Source organism: Pteropus vampyrus, unplaced genomic scaffold (assembly GCF_000151845.1).
Source record: "Pteropus vampyrus isolate Shadow unplaced genomic scaffold, Pvam_2.0 Scaffold22, whole genome shotgun sequence".
In the NCBI taxonomy this organism is placed as follows: Eukaryota; Metazoa; Chordata; class Mammalia; order Chiroptera; family Pteropodidae; genus Pteropus; species Pteropus vampyrus.
The window spans coordinates 8067130-8084359 of record NW_011888803.1 but is presented as its reverse complement, the minus strand read 5'-3'; the positions used below and the strand labels follow the sequence as shown (position 1 = coordinate 8084359).

General features: G+C 35.1%; 1 protein-coding gene across 1 annotated transcript in view; it reads left to right on the top strand.

Annotated features, from left to right (window-relative positions):
• DDAH1 (dimethylarginine dimethylaminohydrolase 1) overlaps positions 1-17230 on the top strand; it is a 59741-nt gene that overhangs the window by 3085 nt on the left and 39426 nt on the right. The window contains exon 2 of the mRNA XM_011355577.2: positions 7695-7733. Within this exon, the coding sequence (XP_011353879.2) occupies positions 7695-7733 (39 nt within the window). The remainder of the gene's footprint in view (positions 1-7694; positions 7734-17230) is intronic.

Below are 17230 nucleotides of genomic sequence, written 5' to 3'. Positions count from 1 at the left end.
CATACTTCAGTCTAAGAAGACAATTTAAATTTATATGTATATATAATTAATAACATATTAATTATTCTCAAACTTTTTAAGTAGAAACAACTATCTATTTGTAGTCTTAACCTTTATTTTTTTTTTTTATCTCAGAAACATTTCTTCTGTGCCAGGCATCTTGTTACACTTTAAATGAAGGGATTTAGTTCTAGCCCTGCTTCTGCCCTCATGACTGGGTAGTTACTTAAACCTAGTGGAACTTGGTCTCCTGATCTATGTGACTTTGAAGATCTCTTCTGATTTTAATATTCCATGATTCTGTGAGTTATACATCCTGTGCTAGTTTCTTTTTATTTAATTTATTTATTCTCCAGTCCGGAAATTTACCACACATATATCTGTATGTACCTTTGACATCTATTAGGTGATCGATAAATATTTGTTAAAGTAACGGTGTGTTTTGCTGTTTCTGATGGATTGTGACATTACTGTAATTTCCCAGCATTTTATATTGGGCTATTACTCATTTTTATTTTTGTTGAATCATATTATTGTTGCTTTAACATTTACTTTCTCTCTACTATGGCTTCATGCATGATTTAGAGTTGGTTTTTATGTGTTCTCACTAAGGTGTTTCAGAGAGGAAAAATTCTTTCACTACACCTAATCTTGGTCCCTCTAAAAAGATAGACACAAATATTTTCATAATCATAAAATAATCCAGAAAATGAATTTTACTTTTATTCAGCTTAACTTTGCTGGTGAAAAAAAAAATGTTCTGAGTTCATTGGCAGGTTATTCCAAACCAATTGCCCTGTGGAAAGAAATGCTACCCCAACTTTACCCGCTGGAAAACTGTCTGGACAGAGACACATATTTGGTACCCTGAGCTTGCGGAAACCTATCCTTTCTTCTAAGGTTCTTATATGGATATACCAAATAGAAAAAAAAAATTATAGGAAAGTAATTGCTTTCTGTTTGATGTAAGAATTTTAAAATTAAAACATTTGTTTCCTTAACTTTAATGTGTAATTTCCATCATATATTTCCAGTTAACCTTTTAATGGGGAATAAACTAAATTAGTCATCGAGTAATATGTAGTTTATGTAGAATATTAGTTCTTTAAAATGCTCGGTTCTCTAGGATATATATTTTTAGTATTTAGCACTATAATACAACAGTGGCTTTAATATACCATTTATAATGGAGAGACAGTTATGCTAATAAAAAGCAAGCTTTAGAGCATTTAATTTATTGTATATTATTATTTGTTCTGAGACTAACTCAAGATTTATAAGGTTCAATTTTGAACCCCAGAATAAATGAAGGGAAAGGAAGCCAAAACTTCCCTGGTATTGAAGAAAAACCCTTGCTTTCTAACTTCCTATGAATGGCAGGATTGTTCACTACCATTAGTATGGGGGAACCAGGACCTTGCCATCCCATACTTAGGCTTGTTTTTATTTTTAAGGAATGTTGGAAAATTGTGGAAATGAATGTTTTTTCTTTTTTTTTTTTCATTTAATACCTCATGGATTTTGACCTTTTCCTTGAAGCTAGTTTAGTATGTGTTTCCTTTAAAATTGGTCATTGACCCAAAAATAAATTTGATTTTCTTTTTCCATGATCTTCTCAAGAATTCTGTTAATAGCATACTAAACTGGATTACAAACTTACTGAATAAGTGCTTTGAATTCTGGACAACCTTGGAATAAAGGGCACAGAAAGAGTAATACTGCATAGAATGAAACTGGGCAAGTCGAAATAAAGGAAAGGAATGCAACTGCATGGCTGATGTGATCAACATCTTATAGTAGGTTTAATGGAATATGGTTATTCAAGCACAATAATAGCTTCAGTTGAAATATCTGCTCTGCTCTTTTTCCCATACACTTTAGAATGAGTTGAATGTGACAGTTAAGCTTTCAACAAGCTTCATGAATTTTAGATCCTTTTTAGTCATAACATGGGGGACATGGCATGTAGTCGGTGTAGACAAGGAGTTGGCAGCCTCGTTGGATGAAATGGGATATCAGGTGTCTTCAAAACAATAAGAACCTGGATTCATCAGGTTCCTTCTAGGTCTGCTGTGCATATCTACAAAGAACAGAGGACCTATCTCTGTCCAATATTTAATAATGAATCATTTTGCAGTTATAAGGTTACTTTCCCAGCATTTGGTTCAAGACTTAAACTTCATGCCATCACATAAGAAAATTTTTACTGACATCTCAGGAAAAATTAGTTTTGATAGCTAAATAGTTCTATTTTTTTTCTTTCTCTTATCTGGTTCATTCATGTTCAGAGAAGAAAGGCTCTATGAATTGTGACATAGCTTTGTATCTTCAAATTTTAATATATGTCCCAATTGACCCTGAGGTATTTCTTTCAATATTTAAATGTTTTATAAATTTGTTTCCAAATTTTCTTACCACCATAAAAATCCGAACCTTTATTTAGGGTTAAGTCTTTGAAGTATTCTGAAATTCAATACAAAGAGCTTTACTTATTGTGTTTGGAATTACCCAATAACAAAAAAATTGTTTCAAAAGATAATAATATTTCAGGAAGTCCACTTTAAAGCAATCTCCATTCAAAGTGTGACTTTATTTTAAATTACCTCATAGTAATGCTCCGTATTTTATTTAAATGTAGACTATGTTTGCTTAGAGTATAATTTTATAGTAGTATGAGCAAAAAATGTTTTCATAAACATACTTCAAGAGAAAATTCTGAAAGTTTATGTGACAAATTATGTGACAATGGTATCTCTGCATGGTGTCAAGATTACCAAGATTTTTAATGATTTTATTTTTACTGATCTATACTTTCTAATTTTTGTGTGGAATGGGATGTCTAGAGAGAGTGGGCTTTAAAGAGACCCCTCAGAGAGTTGATATATATATTTCCTATAGTTGAAAAACGCCATTGTAAGGAGCCTAGAAGATCTTGAGAGCAAGAAACTGGATGACTAACTGTTTAGATCGAGAGTCAGAAGAGCGCTGCTGTGTTGAGCAGAGCTGCACTGCCAGAGTCTGTGGAAGTGTTTGAATGGACTGCAAATGGGTCATGCAGAAGCAAAAGCTGAGCTGGGCTGTTTCAAGTCCAGTCCAAAGGGATAACTAAAGAAGCAGTATGTTAAAGGACCTGAAAGAGTTAATTTACTTTTCAAAGTTCCTGAGTTATCATCCAGGAGAAATGGAAGCAACAATAAAATCTGGCTAACTACATATAATGTCAATAAGAAATACTTTGGGAGTATATTTCCATAATACTAAAATGCATTTAGTTTAGACAGCATAAACATTACCATGTTCATTAGAGATTTATTTCAAGGTTTGAGTGTCAACTTACGGGATATTAAATTTAGTTTCAATACATCAGAAAACTTTCAGACTAGACCCACTATTAAACAATGTGTTTTTTGCCAACAGATTGTGCGCTGTTAGACTATGAGCTTTGTACATTTTGTAATAAGCACATTCCTGTCATGAAATGGAATGCACCTGATCCATGATAAGTCTGGTTGAGAGACAATGGATCCTAGCCAACTCAGCCCTGGTTCAAGGAAAAAGACAATAAATAGAGGCAATGACATTTATGAGAATCTAATTTCATCATGCCCTGCCTCATAAGGAGAGACACTAGATGGCATAAAGTTTATTTTACTTTGAGTGATACTCAAAACCAAATATGAAGTCCTTTCTGTGTTATATCTCTGGTAGCTATTCCTCAAATTAATGGTTTATTTCAAAATTAGTTACTACTTAGTGATAAATGGAAGCAGAAATAAACTCTTCTTTTTTAAAGGAGGAAAAATTATAATGGCAAGAATGTTACTATATTTTTCTAAAGTAATTTAGGAAAGACAAAACTCGTTAGTTAGACAATAATTAGTTTTTCTTGGTAAAACGTTGACTAGAAAATTTCTATTAGGAAAATATTATCAGACTGTTCCAGTCTCGGTCCAGCTGATCATGCCCAGATTTGATAACAGAGAAGAGAAATTACTCACTATTTTTATTACTACCATGTCAGAATACGGACAACTGTCAAAAACAAGGATAATTTTTTGAAACTAGCCACTTTGTAAAACTTTGTTTGGAAATAAGCTTTATTTAATATCCATAAGCATACAAATATTCGGCTGGTGGTTTTTCATGAACATTTTAAAAATAAGCTCCAAGAGGAACAAATGTTTGAACATATGACAAAGTGGGGAATATTTACAAAATCACTTGCCACACTGCAGCCTGGCATCAGAAGGCAGCTTCTCAGAATGAATTTCTGTGTACTCTGCTAGCCCTGATTGGAGCCTGTCACAATCATCTCTAATGAAGGTTTTTATCACAACAAACCCAAAAACCTATGACTAGGAAAAGGGAAAAAAAAATCAGTATTCCGAAAAATAATCTCGGTATTCTAAAAACCATCCTGAATATTGTGTTCAAACACTGGGCAATGTGGTACAGTCAAAAAAGCACCAACTTGCACCAATTACAAAGAAAATGTGTTTCTATTGTTAAAATATTAGTAAGTATAGTATTTTTTTTTTTAAAGAAATGCAGCCTTACTCATTTTTAGCACTTACAGCAGTCATTGAGAATATGCTAATGAAGGGTTTCTGAGCCAAGATCTTTAGGGGGCTTACTTTAATAAGGAAATAAGAATGTGTTTTAATTAGCACAGCAAGGATTCCTTCAGTCCTATGGTGCTATAGTATCAATGTATTTTGGATGAGCTGTTCTAAAACGTGTCTGAAAGGTCTTCCTATAGCCTTGCTTACTTTATTTATTTCCTTAATGAACTTCACCTTGTCTCCTGTTCAAGTGATCATAATTTCAAAATTGATGGTTTCTGAAAGAATAAAATCTTTAACTACTGTTATGTTTTATAGCTTCCACAAAACTTAATTTAACAAGAGAAGGTACAGGCAATTGGCAAGAAGTAGCACTTGAAGCCTTCACACGCCTATTATATTTGGAAAGTTTATTACAATCCATTTCTGTGTTTCCAGACCTTTATCTGTGCAATCATAATGAATGTTCATTAAGAAGCCCTTTCCTGCCAAAGGGAGATTTTTCCATTCATTGCTGCAAACAGCCACAATACCTTGCAATAGCAATGGACCAAAAATATGTCCAAGAGTCTCTTGGAATACTTGTTAAGAGGAATTATCAAGGCCAGATTTCTCACACCACTTCCTGCAGTCCACAGTTTGAGATAGTTCTAATGTCCCTAGGTTTTCTATTTTTATGTATTGACCCCTAAATATGTCTAGTTCTGACTACGCCTCAGAAGTCTAGATTAATGCGTTCAAATGTGTCGGCCTCTCTGTTTGAATATGTAGAAGGCATTTCAAATTCAACATGGCCAAAACAGAACTTTTCAATTTTCTCCCCAGACTTGCTCCTTTCTTCTGCTTTTTCTATATCAAAAATTAGTCCACTGTCCACTCAATTGCTCAAGACAAAAATCTAAGTTATTCTTAATTCTCATCTTTCCTTCCTTCCCACATCCAATCTACCACCAAGTCCTATGAACTCTCCTTCAAAACACATTCCATATTCAGCCACTATTCTGTCTTTGCTATTACTATCTTTGTCCAAGCCACCATTATCTTTCATTTGGACTACTGCAGTTGCCTCTTAACTAATTTCTCTGCTTCCATTCTTTCCTTCCAATCCATTTTCACAATTCATCTAGCCAGAATTATCTTTGTAAATTACATTGCATCACTCCCCTCCTTTAAAGTTCCAGAGGCTTCTGATAACACTTAAAATCTCAACCCTTCATGCTGGTTTACACAGTTCTGTCTGATCTGTCTTCTTCCTGAATCCCCCACCTTTATCTGCTACCTGGCTGTATTAGTTTTCTAGAGCTGGAGCTGCCATAACAAACTACCTCAGACTGGTGGCTTAAATAATAGAAACTTCTTTTTTCACAATTCTGGAGGCTAGAAGTCCAAAATCAAGGTGTTGGTAGGGTTGGTTTCTCCTGAGGCCTCTCTTGGCTTGTAAATGGCTGCCTTCTGTGTCTTCACATGTTCTTCTCTCTGTAGCTATCTGTATCCCAATCTCTTCTTCTTATGACGCCTCTCATATTGGATTAGGGCCCACCCTAGTGACCTCATGTTAACCTGATTACCTCCTTAAAGACTTCCAATACAGTCACATTCTGAGGTAGTGGGGATTAGGACTTCAACATACAAATTTGGGGGAGACACAATTTAGCCCATAACACTTGCCTTATTTGTGTAAGCCCCATACTGGCTATCTTTCTGTTCTTTGAACTAGTTAACCTTATTTTCATCTTAAAGCCTTTGCCTGGCTCTTGGAACATTCTTCTCCCTGATGGCAACAGGGTTGGTCCTTTCAGTCATTCAGGTCTCAGCCCAAATGTCACATTTCCAGAAAGGCTGTTCCTGACCTCCCAATCTACAATAATCACTCACTTTTTAAGTATTGCATCCCCTGAATTATATCTATGCATAGTACTTACCATTATCTAATATATGTAATAATTTTTATGTTTATTATTTGTTGTATATCTCTCTACATCCTTACCAGATGATACACAGAGGTCTTCTCTCTTCCCTGGTGTAGTCCCAAGGCCTACAATAGTGCCAAGTATATTTAAAATGCTGAACAGATATTTGGTCGAATGACTAGGTAAATGAAAGAAATTATTGGAGAAGGTTGAGAGAAGAGTGGCCTTTAGTGGTTATTATGACCAATACACTCAGGGTAGATTTCTCACTTGGAGGTCTTTAGAAGTAAAAATGAGTCTGCTCACCCTTGAAATGCTACAAGAGTTGTCTAGAAGAGGTCACCCTACCTTGTTACTATACTTTGGCTAAATAAAGTGAGTAGTTTTGCCTTATGCATAAATTTGTTATAGCATTTCTAGAAATTTTGTCTAACTTGCAAAGTTGTCCAGTTGTTTATTCAATAAACATATAGAGAGTCTACTGGGGCCAGATCTTTAGTTAGTAGGATGCCTTGGGGCACATGGGAACACACAGAAGGCCTGCAGTTGGAGTGGGAACAGGGGTCTGTTAGAAGGCTTCTGGGGCAGCTTAATGCCTACAATGTATGAATTGTGCACTAAACATACAAAATATTTCTCATACTTTAAGGCTGTTTGCCTTTATAAGTGGCAGCATGCAGCTTCTCTGAATTCACACAAAATTTGGGGCACTTCAGGCTATCCAGTGCTTATTTTGGACATGTACAGCAAATTATGCTTCTCAACTTTCGGGAAAATTAGTTTAAAATTTTAGAAACTTGTCAGTTCCCTAGTTCTCAACATACTAAATTCTGCAGGCCTTTGGCAGCTGACATCTATTTTCATTCAGTATTTAGTGATAAATCATGTTTTTATTTGTTCTCTACAGACGCAATGTCAGTTGCTCTTAGATGCTCAGTACATGTGTTATATCATTATTGTCATCAAGGAAATGGACCACTCAGTTTAGTACATTTTATGTCAGGAGACAACACCAGCAGAACTCTCGCCCTGGTTTTCATTTAAAAAGCTAAATGTTGCTTCCAGCCTTCTTTCGGAAGACCGTCTTCCTATGACATCTTTCTGGAGGGACTTTTAAACATCTAGAACTTTGTTGTTGTGTTCACTCCAGATAATGAGAGGGATCTTTCTCACTTTTCTTCAGGGCTGTTTTTATTTCTCCTTTGTACTCTGTCCCCATTAGCTTTCTTTCAGCATTTCTGTCTAACTTTCTTATTCACATGTCCTCCAGATTTGAGCACTGGTTCAGAGATGAGTGCTGGAACATTAACTTCTAAGTCTGAAATATGGAGCTATAACATTTATGCTTTATCTACAGAACTGAGTAATATAATACTTCTTGGGGCACTTTTGGCTTCACAAAGTATTAGTTATAATCTGCTGTTTTCTATAAGCAGGATGGTCTTAGTGTTATAAATGGCATTTGATCAGCATTCTTATCAGCCAAGATAGCAAATATTATCAGTTTAAAAAGTCACATCTTGCATATTGTGTAATTTGTGGAATGGTAAGTCAAGATGTATTCCTAGAGAAAGAAAAATCTTTCATTAATGGTTGTTTCTACATCAAAATATAATGAATTTTAATAATATGGTTTATCGTTGTGGACTCTCGATACTGCTTGTCAGTTTTGTTATATAAGTAAATGAGTTGCTTTTAGCTGCAGCTAGTAGAAAACTCAATTAAAAATGGTTAAGGAAATTCAAAAGTTCATAAATTAAGAGCGCCAAGCCTCTCAGGTTGATCAATTCATCAGTTCACCAATATCGTCAAAGAACCAGGTTCTTCAGTCTCTCTGTCCTGCCATCCTTAGTGATGGCTGTGGTCTCAGACCAGTGCCTATTCAGATAATGTCCAAAAGAAGAAGAGAGTATGTTTCTTTCTGTGCCTCTAGGAACCTATCAACAGACCTCCCTTCAGTGGTCAAAATTATGTCATTTGCACCAGTCCCTGGCAAGAGAGGTGGAACTTCCATAACTGATTTAGCCAAGGAGGTACCTGAAGGGATATGTTAATGATTAAATGAGATAATCCATGTAAAATCACTTAGCACAGTGCTTGGCACTCAAAAATTAATAAATTTTACTTAATATTAATGATGGTAAGTCTGTAGCATTAAAATTGTAGAAGAGAGCTAGAGTTATGCATTGTTAAGAAGTGAATTCTTAGATCTTGGTGATACTGATTCTATGTTGAGGAGATGGAGAGAAATAATAGAGATCGTATGTATATAGCAGGCACCTGGAAAGCTTGTCTACAGTGCTAGACTGAAGAACCAATGCTCAAATCCTTAGGGATAGCACAGAGAAGGACTCAATTAATAGGAAGAGACTGACATAAGTTACTAGCACAAGACTCCAGGGAAAAGAACCAAAGCAGTGCCCAGGTATATAGTCTCAAGTGGGACAAAGTATAAAGAATGATTTAATGCTAAATCTCAAAGCATGAGCCAAGATGGAGCTTGTTAGATCTTCCTTTCTCAGGTCATGATTGATTCTGGGAATTGAGTAAGGATTAATCTAAAATTGATGAAACCTACTATACTTTACGTAGCTATGAGAAAGTACGTAGAGGTTAGCAGTGAAGCAGGGCCTGACAACATTTGGCCCTGTGGATAGACATTGTGGATGCTCTGTATAGTATAATTATTCTCACTATTGGCAGGTAATCAGAAACACCTTGGTTTACTCAAAAAATAAAATAATACCTAAGTATGGAGGTAGGTGGGGTAAAAGGTGTCAAATATGTAGTGACAGAAAAAAATCTAAGTATGGGCGGTGAGCACACAATGCAATATATATATGCCTTACTGTTGAATTGTACACTTGAAACTTACTGGATTTCATTAACCAATGTCACCATAATAAAAAAAAAATAATTAACTAATTAAATATTTTTTTTAAGTATCATAAGTTAGTGTTGATACTCACACACATTGTTTTCTAGATATAGTCTTTCCTTACTATGTTAGAATCTTTCTGTTCACCTCTGAGGGTTCCTATCCTTCTAGGATTTTTAAATCCACTTATGGGTTTGCCCTATCTTCTCTCCATTCATATACCCAACTTCTTGCTTCTGACTGAATTTGGTTAAACGCCATCATACTTTACTCATGAGTAATCATCTGGGATGTTTTCAGTAAACTCTATGGAAGGGAGATAGAATTACAGTTAGAGTCACATTTATGAATGCCAAAAATTGTTTTGAGACTACAGCTCTCAGAAATCCAGAGCTGGAAATGACCTCATTTTTAAGATCTGCCCCCTCATCTTACAAATGTGGAAACAAAGATGCTAAATATCCTGGTTAATTCTTAGAACTTGCCACTAGAAATAAACCAGTAGGTTTAAAAATCCAAGAAATCAAGAGGAAAAAATGCAATGGATATTTAATAGTTTTTGGGAAATGTTTCAAGAGTTATTCATGCAACAATTATTATTACAAAAGAGGAAAATGAACCAGAAGGTTATAAAACTTTTATACATGTTAACCATTCTATAAATATCATGAGTTCCCAGAATGATTACAGTATTATTGACATGTACTTGACCCTAACAACTTTTGAAGATTTTAACATATTAAATAATTTTCAGTTCTATTGACCATTTTTCTAAGACAGTAAACCCTTTGCTAAATTTTCTAATAGACTAAGTTTGAACTGTTCACAATCTTGAGGATCACATCTCTTTTGGTTCTAAGGAAGAATTCCAGATGACCCATGAGCAGGGATAGATAATTACTATTAACATTTTGATTTCTTAGCTTAAATATTACTTTCTCAAAGTGACTTTCTTTGACCTCTGAATTAAGTACCTCTTCTATTTCTCAAAGCATGCTATTGTTTTCTTTCAAAGCTTTTATCATAATGTATAACTGTATGTTGACTTGTGTGAATCTTTAATGTCTGTCTCCCTATGGGCACTATACATCAGGGGCCAGGTCTATTTTTATGGTCACTGACCACTGTCTAGCATGGTGTCTAGCTCACAACAGACACTCAATATTTACTGAATGAATGAAAATGAGAATAAGATTAGAATGACCTAAAGAATATTCTTGCTTCGTATTACTTTTTACAAATATAGTTTTCTCATTTTAATTTCTATGAGCATGTATTAGATTTTTAGCTAAAATAAAAAGCAGGACTGTAACTTGTTTTCCTTATTTTAAAATATAACTGTACAATATTTCAGTAAATAACAGATTAAGAAAATTGGTGTGTCTGAGACCCTAAACTCATTTAAAACATTATTTTATTGGTAACTCCTTAAAAATACCTTAAGAGTATGTGAGCAGTATTTTGAACAAACAACTTGGAAATGAACATTTGAGTTCAACTTTTTCACCTCTAATAAAAGTTCTTTAAAAATACTTTTTTAAAAAATCTGTTTAAATCTGGTTTCTGTATTGGTTTTCTGTTGCAATGTAACAGCTTACCATAAACATAGCAACTTTAAAGAACACCCATTTATTATCTCACAGTTTTTGTTGGTCAGAAGCCTGGGCACAGTACACCTGGTTGTTACCTGGGCCGTGTTCTCCTCCGGAGTTTAGGTCCTCTACCAAGCTCATTCATGTTGTTGGCAGAATTCAGTTTCTTATGATATAGGATGAAGGCCCCAGTTTTTTTGCTGGCTATCACCTGGGTGTTACTCTCAGTTCCTAGAGGCCACCCTGTCGGCCCCCTCCACAGGCAGTTCCCTACACGTTGTTTACTTTCTTCCTTACCAGTAGAACATTTCTCTTTGTCCACCTCTGACCTTTAAACCTTCTGTGAAAGGCTCACCCAATTAAGTCAGACTCACCCAGAATAATCTCCCTTTTGATTAACTCAACTAATTAGAAATATTAATTGCATCAGCAACATATCTTACCTATGCCGTGAAGCATAACCTGACCACAAGAACGATATCTCATTGTATTTACAGGTTCTTCTCACATTCAAAGAGAGATTTTGACTCAACATATACATCAGGGGGTAGCATTCTTGGGCACCATCTTAGAATTCTGCCTACTATACTTTCCAATGTAGTAGAAACCCTTCTCATCTTTTCAGATTAATTGGATTGTTTTGGAGTCTGAATAGTGTCTGGGTGTGGAGTATGTCCACATGTCTATATGCTTTATAATCTCACTGTAATTAAAATACAACTGTTGACAAAGATTTTTCCACAAATAACCTCTTCTAATAATCTGATCTAGATATTGGAAAGATGAAGTAGTGGCTTCCCAAATTAATTAACCTTAGTTTGTCTGTGCTTGGGGGGAAAAAAAATTAGAATCTTTAGAAACCAAACCTAAATTCAGATTGCTGCAATTTGTAGCCTCTGTCCCTTCATTCTTCCAGAATGTCTGAGTCCACATTTTTGTTCAAACAAAGTGAACGTAATCTGTTTTTAAGAGATATTGTAGATTTTCACAGTCATTCTAACATTTATTTTCATTTGACTTCATAGTAGATATCTAAATTATCTTTTTTTGATACTAAGTTCAAATCTCAGCTCTGCTGCTATAAGAGCTTGGGCAAGTCAATTACCTTGCCTTGGTTTTCTCATCTATAGAACTGAAATAATGCTTGTACTAGTTTCATCAGATTCTGAAGGTTAGATAAGTTAAATATGAGTTCATAGGAGAGTGTCTGGCACATAGGAAGAAAATATTGTTTGCTACTATATTGCTAACTAAATTCCTCCTAAGAGCTTTGTCCTAAAATTGGAGTTCAAAAGAGGATTCCAGTATGTTTTTATTTAGGAATTTTTAAGACTGAGTCATTTAGTATTAAACCTCTTTTTGATCTTTTTTTTTTTTCTTTCGTAGTTTTGGTTAGTTTTAGTCATTTAATCAGCACATGTGGAAAAGTTAAGGAATTAACCACTGAACATTCTTTGAACATGAACCTAAGGCATCCCACAGTGAAGGGTTGTAAATAATATACAAGCCATCCTTGGTGAACATTCCTAATGTGATTTGTGTGTTATGTTCATTTTACTTAGCATTTTAATCACATTGCACCTTAGAATTCTAAGACCCTCACATACAGAAATGTCATCCATCTCTGATAGGAAGAGATAATGGAATCCAAAGTCACCTTGGCATAGGATCTCGTAATACCCAGTGGACTTAAATGTACAGAGTTGGAAAACAGAAGGTGTGTGCTCCAATTCTGATGAGGCTGTGCTTCATGATGAGACCTCATGAGAATCATAATCACACAGTGCAGTGAACATGGACATGAACATGGACTTAGAAGGCTTGACTCGGCAAGACAGTCAACCTCCCTTAGCCTCAGTTCACCCATGTAAAATAGGTATACTAATGCCTACCCTTCTTACCTTTTGGAGTTACTGTCAGCATCACAACAAATTTTTCACTTTATGGTCATTATTTTTCATAAGATATACCTGCCCCATTAGATTGTTAAATTCCCAAGGACAGGGACTGTGGTTTCGTGGTTTTTATTATTATTATTAATTATTCTTTGTGGCCTGATTTAAAAAAAAAAAGTTGGCATCCACTAAATGTTTATCAAACTAAAATGTTGATCAAATAAGAAAATATATTTGAAAGCATGATACGGACGTTAAATATTGTTATAAATTCAGCCAAATGTACTAGTCCAAGTAGCCACAGGACCAAAGATGTGCTGATTAACAAAAAACATTAAGGTGACATAAACAAATGAAATGCGAGAGCCTTTTGAGTTTGACCAGGACAACACAGTGTAACTTTGATGCACCATCAGGCCAGCTACCTTTTCACATGTGAGAGCTGTCACATCAGCCTTTTGAAGAGCTTTCTCAGCATGATCTGTGTCACACTTAACATTAAAAGACAAAACAAAATCAGCAACAAGTTGAGAAAATGAAAACATCTCCAACTACCAACTACCAATGAAGCTAGGCTGCTGCAATTCATTTTTTTAGCGCTAGATGAGTATGAATAGGATTACAGTGTAATTTTAAAGCTCTTATAACATGATGAGTTAAAAGGGACTCAGAACACTTAAATGGGCATTGAAACTCTAGTGCTAGTGATGGTGATAGCGCTCTCACCACAGGGCAGAACTGTAGGTGACTGAGACATATTGACCGCAGACAGGCCACTGCCATGGGCCTCATTTGTAGTCATAACATCTGGCAACTAATTGAGCAGGAGCAGCTAGAGAGAAGCAGCTTAGTACACAGAGGTTGATGCAGATTTTTAATAGAGTCGCAGCACAGAATTGCTCAACAGGCCTCACGAAAACATTCACGGCATCCAAAGTGAATGTGTGAAACATTCAAAGTGAACAATATGTTTAAAATACGCAACAAAATCAACTTTGGACAGGGCCAACTGGAAAATATTGATATCTAAATAGAGTATTAAACTAATTATGGTGTTATTGCAAGCTATCATGAATAAAAAACATATAAGGTTTTATATTTGTTTTGGTATTTTGTGTTTGGGGGAGATTTTGCAAGAAGAACAAGAGAGTTGGTATCAAAAGAGTTTTAGTTAATGCTGAAAATGGTATGTTTTTATCTTTTATTCCTTTTTGAAAGGTAACCAGAGTCCAAACCAAGCACTGAATTAATTTAGGTTAAAATAACAGTGATCTCAGCAACTACTAGTTTTGAGCACAATGTGCCAAGCACTAAACTAGGTGCTTTTTGTATATTAGCTTATTTGTTGCTTGCGTACTCCCCGTTAGAAAACATCATCCCATTTTCAGATTAGGAAATTGAGGCTCAGAGAGGTTAACTCATCCCAACTCACATAGCTAATAAATAATAGAGGCTGTATTGAAATCCCCAGTTCTTTCTAATCGCCATGAGAACTCAGAAAGAGAGAAATGAGAAGACAGGCTGACGATGTAAACATGATAAGACAAATTAATGGAACAGAAATGAGAGCCATAAAAAAAGATAAGAAGAGAGTAGGTTAGAAAATGTAAGAAAAGGAGACCAGGCATTGAGAAAGAGAGGGAATTCTTTAGACTGAATCCTTTAAAGTAGCAATGTCTTTATTAGTAACTGTAATTATTCTGTTTCATCTCGGCTGACACTCTTTTGAGTCCTGTGGGATATCTTACTAGACAGGCCCACTTCCCACCTTATATAGTACTTCCAGGGGCTATTTCAAAGCGGAGATTATACAAGAAATCTACCACATAGCCTGACAGCTTCCAGGATCTGGAAGGAATCAAATTGGATTGATTTAAATTTCAATCTGTCCTCAGTGTTTGTGCTCTAACTTTACATGGGCTTTGTAGAAAAGACTAATTTTAATTCACTGGAAAGCAGATGAGATCTGTCATGGGATGGTAAAACACAAGAAACTTGTCCAAATTAAAAAAAAGAAACAGCTTTCTCTCGTGGGTCAGTTTCATAGCACAAGTATTTGTCACTAGGTGCACACAAGCTGGTATTCATCAAAATAATAAAAATTGTTTCTAAGGTTTATTGAGCAATTACTATGTGCTAAGTGCTTTAAAATGTATTTAATGGTCAAAAGGAGTCTAGGAAGTTGGTACTGTTATGATGACTAACCACTCATTTTAATGATGTAAAAACTGAGGCTCAGAAAGTTAAACAACCTAGGTCACTTGGCCAATAAGTAGCAGAGCAAGGATTTGAATCTCAGGCTCTTGATCAGTACACTATACAGCTTTTCCCAGTGGAGTAACCATGAATGTATAACCCCGAAATCTCTATATTTTTTGACTATAGTACTCCAAGAAAAAAAGGCAGGGGGGAGGGGCAGAGGGAAGGAAGAAGGAAAGGAAAAGATAATTACCTCGAAAACTAGACTAGCTCTTGAAAAGAGAGATATGGGTTGAGTTATTGGGAGTAGGGGTGTTCTGAACCCACTGTGGCAGAGAAAAAGTCTGTAGCAAAGGGTGGGAGGAAAAAAGATGAGGCAAAAAAATAGGAGCGTAAAGTAAAAAGATGAAACAATGCATGTAGAGTAAAAAGAGAAGAAAGGTCTTGTAAATCTTTAGAATAGAGTATGAAAATTATATAACTAATTTTTAAATAAATTAATGTCATTTCTCTAATTTACCCTATTTATTTCTAATTTCATTGGCTAAACTGACCCGTTCAACTCAGCCTTTGGAATTAATACTGTTTGTTCTGATGGTGTCTCAGCGAAAGGTGGGTGTGTTATTTGGTCTTTCTTTTTTCCTCTTGAAAGTTATTTAAGTCAACATTAACCATGGCTATGTAACCACAGAAAGGGCAGTATCTTGAAGGCTCATGGTTTGGATCTTCTCCTGCAAAACTTCCCACTTCTATCTATAGTTATGTTTAGTGTTTTACCTGCCAGAATCATTGGCTTGCTATGGGTCTGTGTGTCAGGGCAACACTGGGCCTTGTTTGCAGCCGAGTTTTTCTGCTTCATGAAACCCTGGTGCCAAGAGTATGCAGTTCTCAATGGACATCCTCAGGTTTAGTCTCTTGTTTCTTCTCCAGAAATTTCCCAGTGGTTAGCATTGACGACTTGATGCCATATGGTCGTACAAATCTCAAAACCGTTTACTTGATGATTAAAATTTTTTTTTTTAACTTGTGTTGATGCTTAAAATTTTTTTTTAACTTGTGTATCCCCTTCATTCTGAAAGTAATAGTGTCATCAGTGTTTATGGTATAGACCTATCTTGATGACTTTGTTTATATAGATGTGACTGAATATTTTTTTTAAAAAGTACTGCCTTTGCACAAAAGCCAGTTTTTTCATGTCAGTGCAGCTGTTTTAACTTTTAAGAAACCACAAGCATTTTATCCTCTAAAATTTTAATTTGAAAGATGTAGGACTTAAAGAAATACAATGTTTCTGAAACTGGTATATGTTAGCCTCTTAACTTGTGTTCTCTTTAAACTCTTAAAGAGTTGAATAAAGTTCCTGAGTTAAGTTAGTTATAAACTTTCACACCAAAATACATGTTATTGCTGAATATCTAGTAATCTTTGAAATGTTGTTATAACAGAAGCAGTAGCATTCATAATAAAAATCAAAAGGTAATAGTAGCTCAGTTTTCATGATCGCTCTCTAAGCTGAGAGAATTTTCCATGGACACAGAGGCAGATGCCAGAAACAGTTGTGTTTTCCTGGATTTGCTGCAGCCCAACTAGTCATGGTAAATGGTGTTTTGCTTCTTTTCTATGCTATAGCAATGATTTCCACTTCCTGTTACATAGGAAAACCTATTCTGCTGTTAAAAGAGGTCGCTAGATGTATTTATTACAACGTTAAGACCATTTTATCCATGGAAATAATTTTTTATTGTTCTGAGTCACTCTGGTTTGTGGAATTTTTACATGAGTTCCAGGACAAGGATGAGATGATATATTTATTTTATTTTGTATCCTCTCTCATATGTTTTTTGACCGTATGAATGTCAAGCTTGTTGTCAAAGTATTTTCACATTTTTATTACTTTAGAAGTTACTCTGCTATATTTATTTATGTCTCTTAAACTCTTCATTGACAATTCGCTATGTGAACTGGGCATTTATTTTGGCAGCACTACTTGCTTTTCTCAGAGTCATGTGATCTCTTGTTTTGCCCTTAGCCCCAATTTATGTCTTCTCCATGTATGTCTTTACCGTGTTAAAGTTTATACAAACCTTTAGAAATATTTAAATCTTTTTATTGAGCTGCTGGAAGGACTTGCATTAAATTGTGAACTCCAAAGAGCATTTGCTATGTCTTAAATTTTTTTCTTGTATTAAAGTAA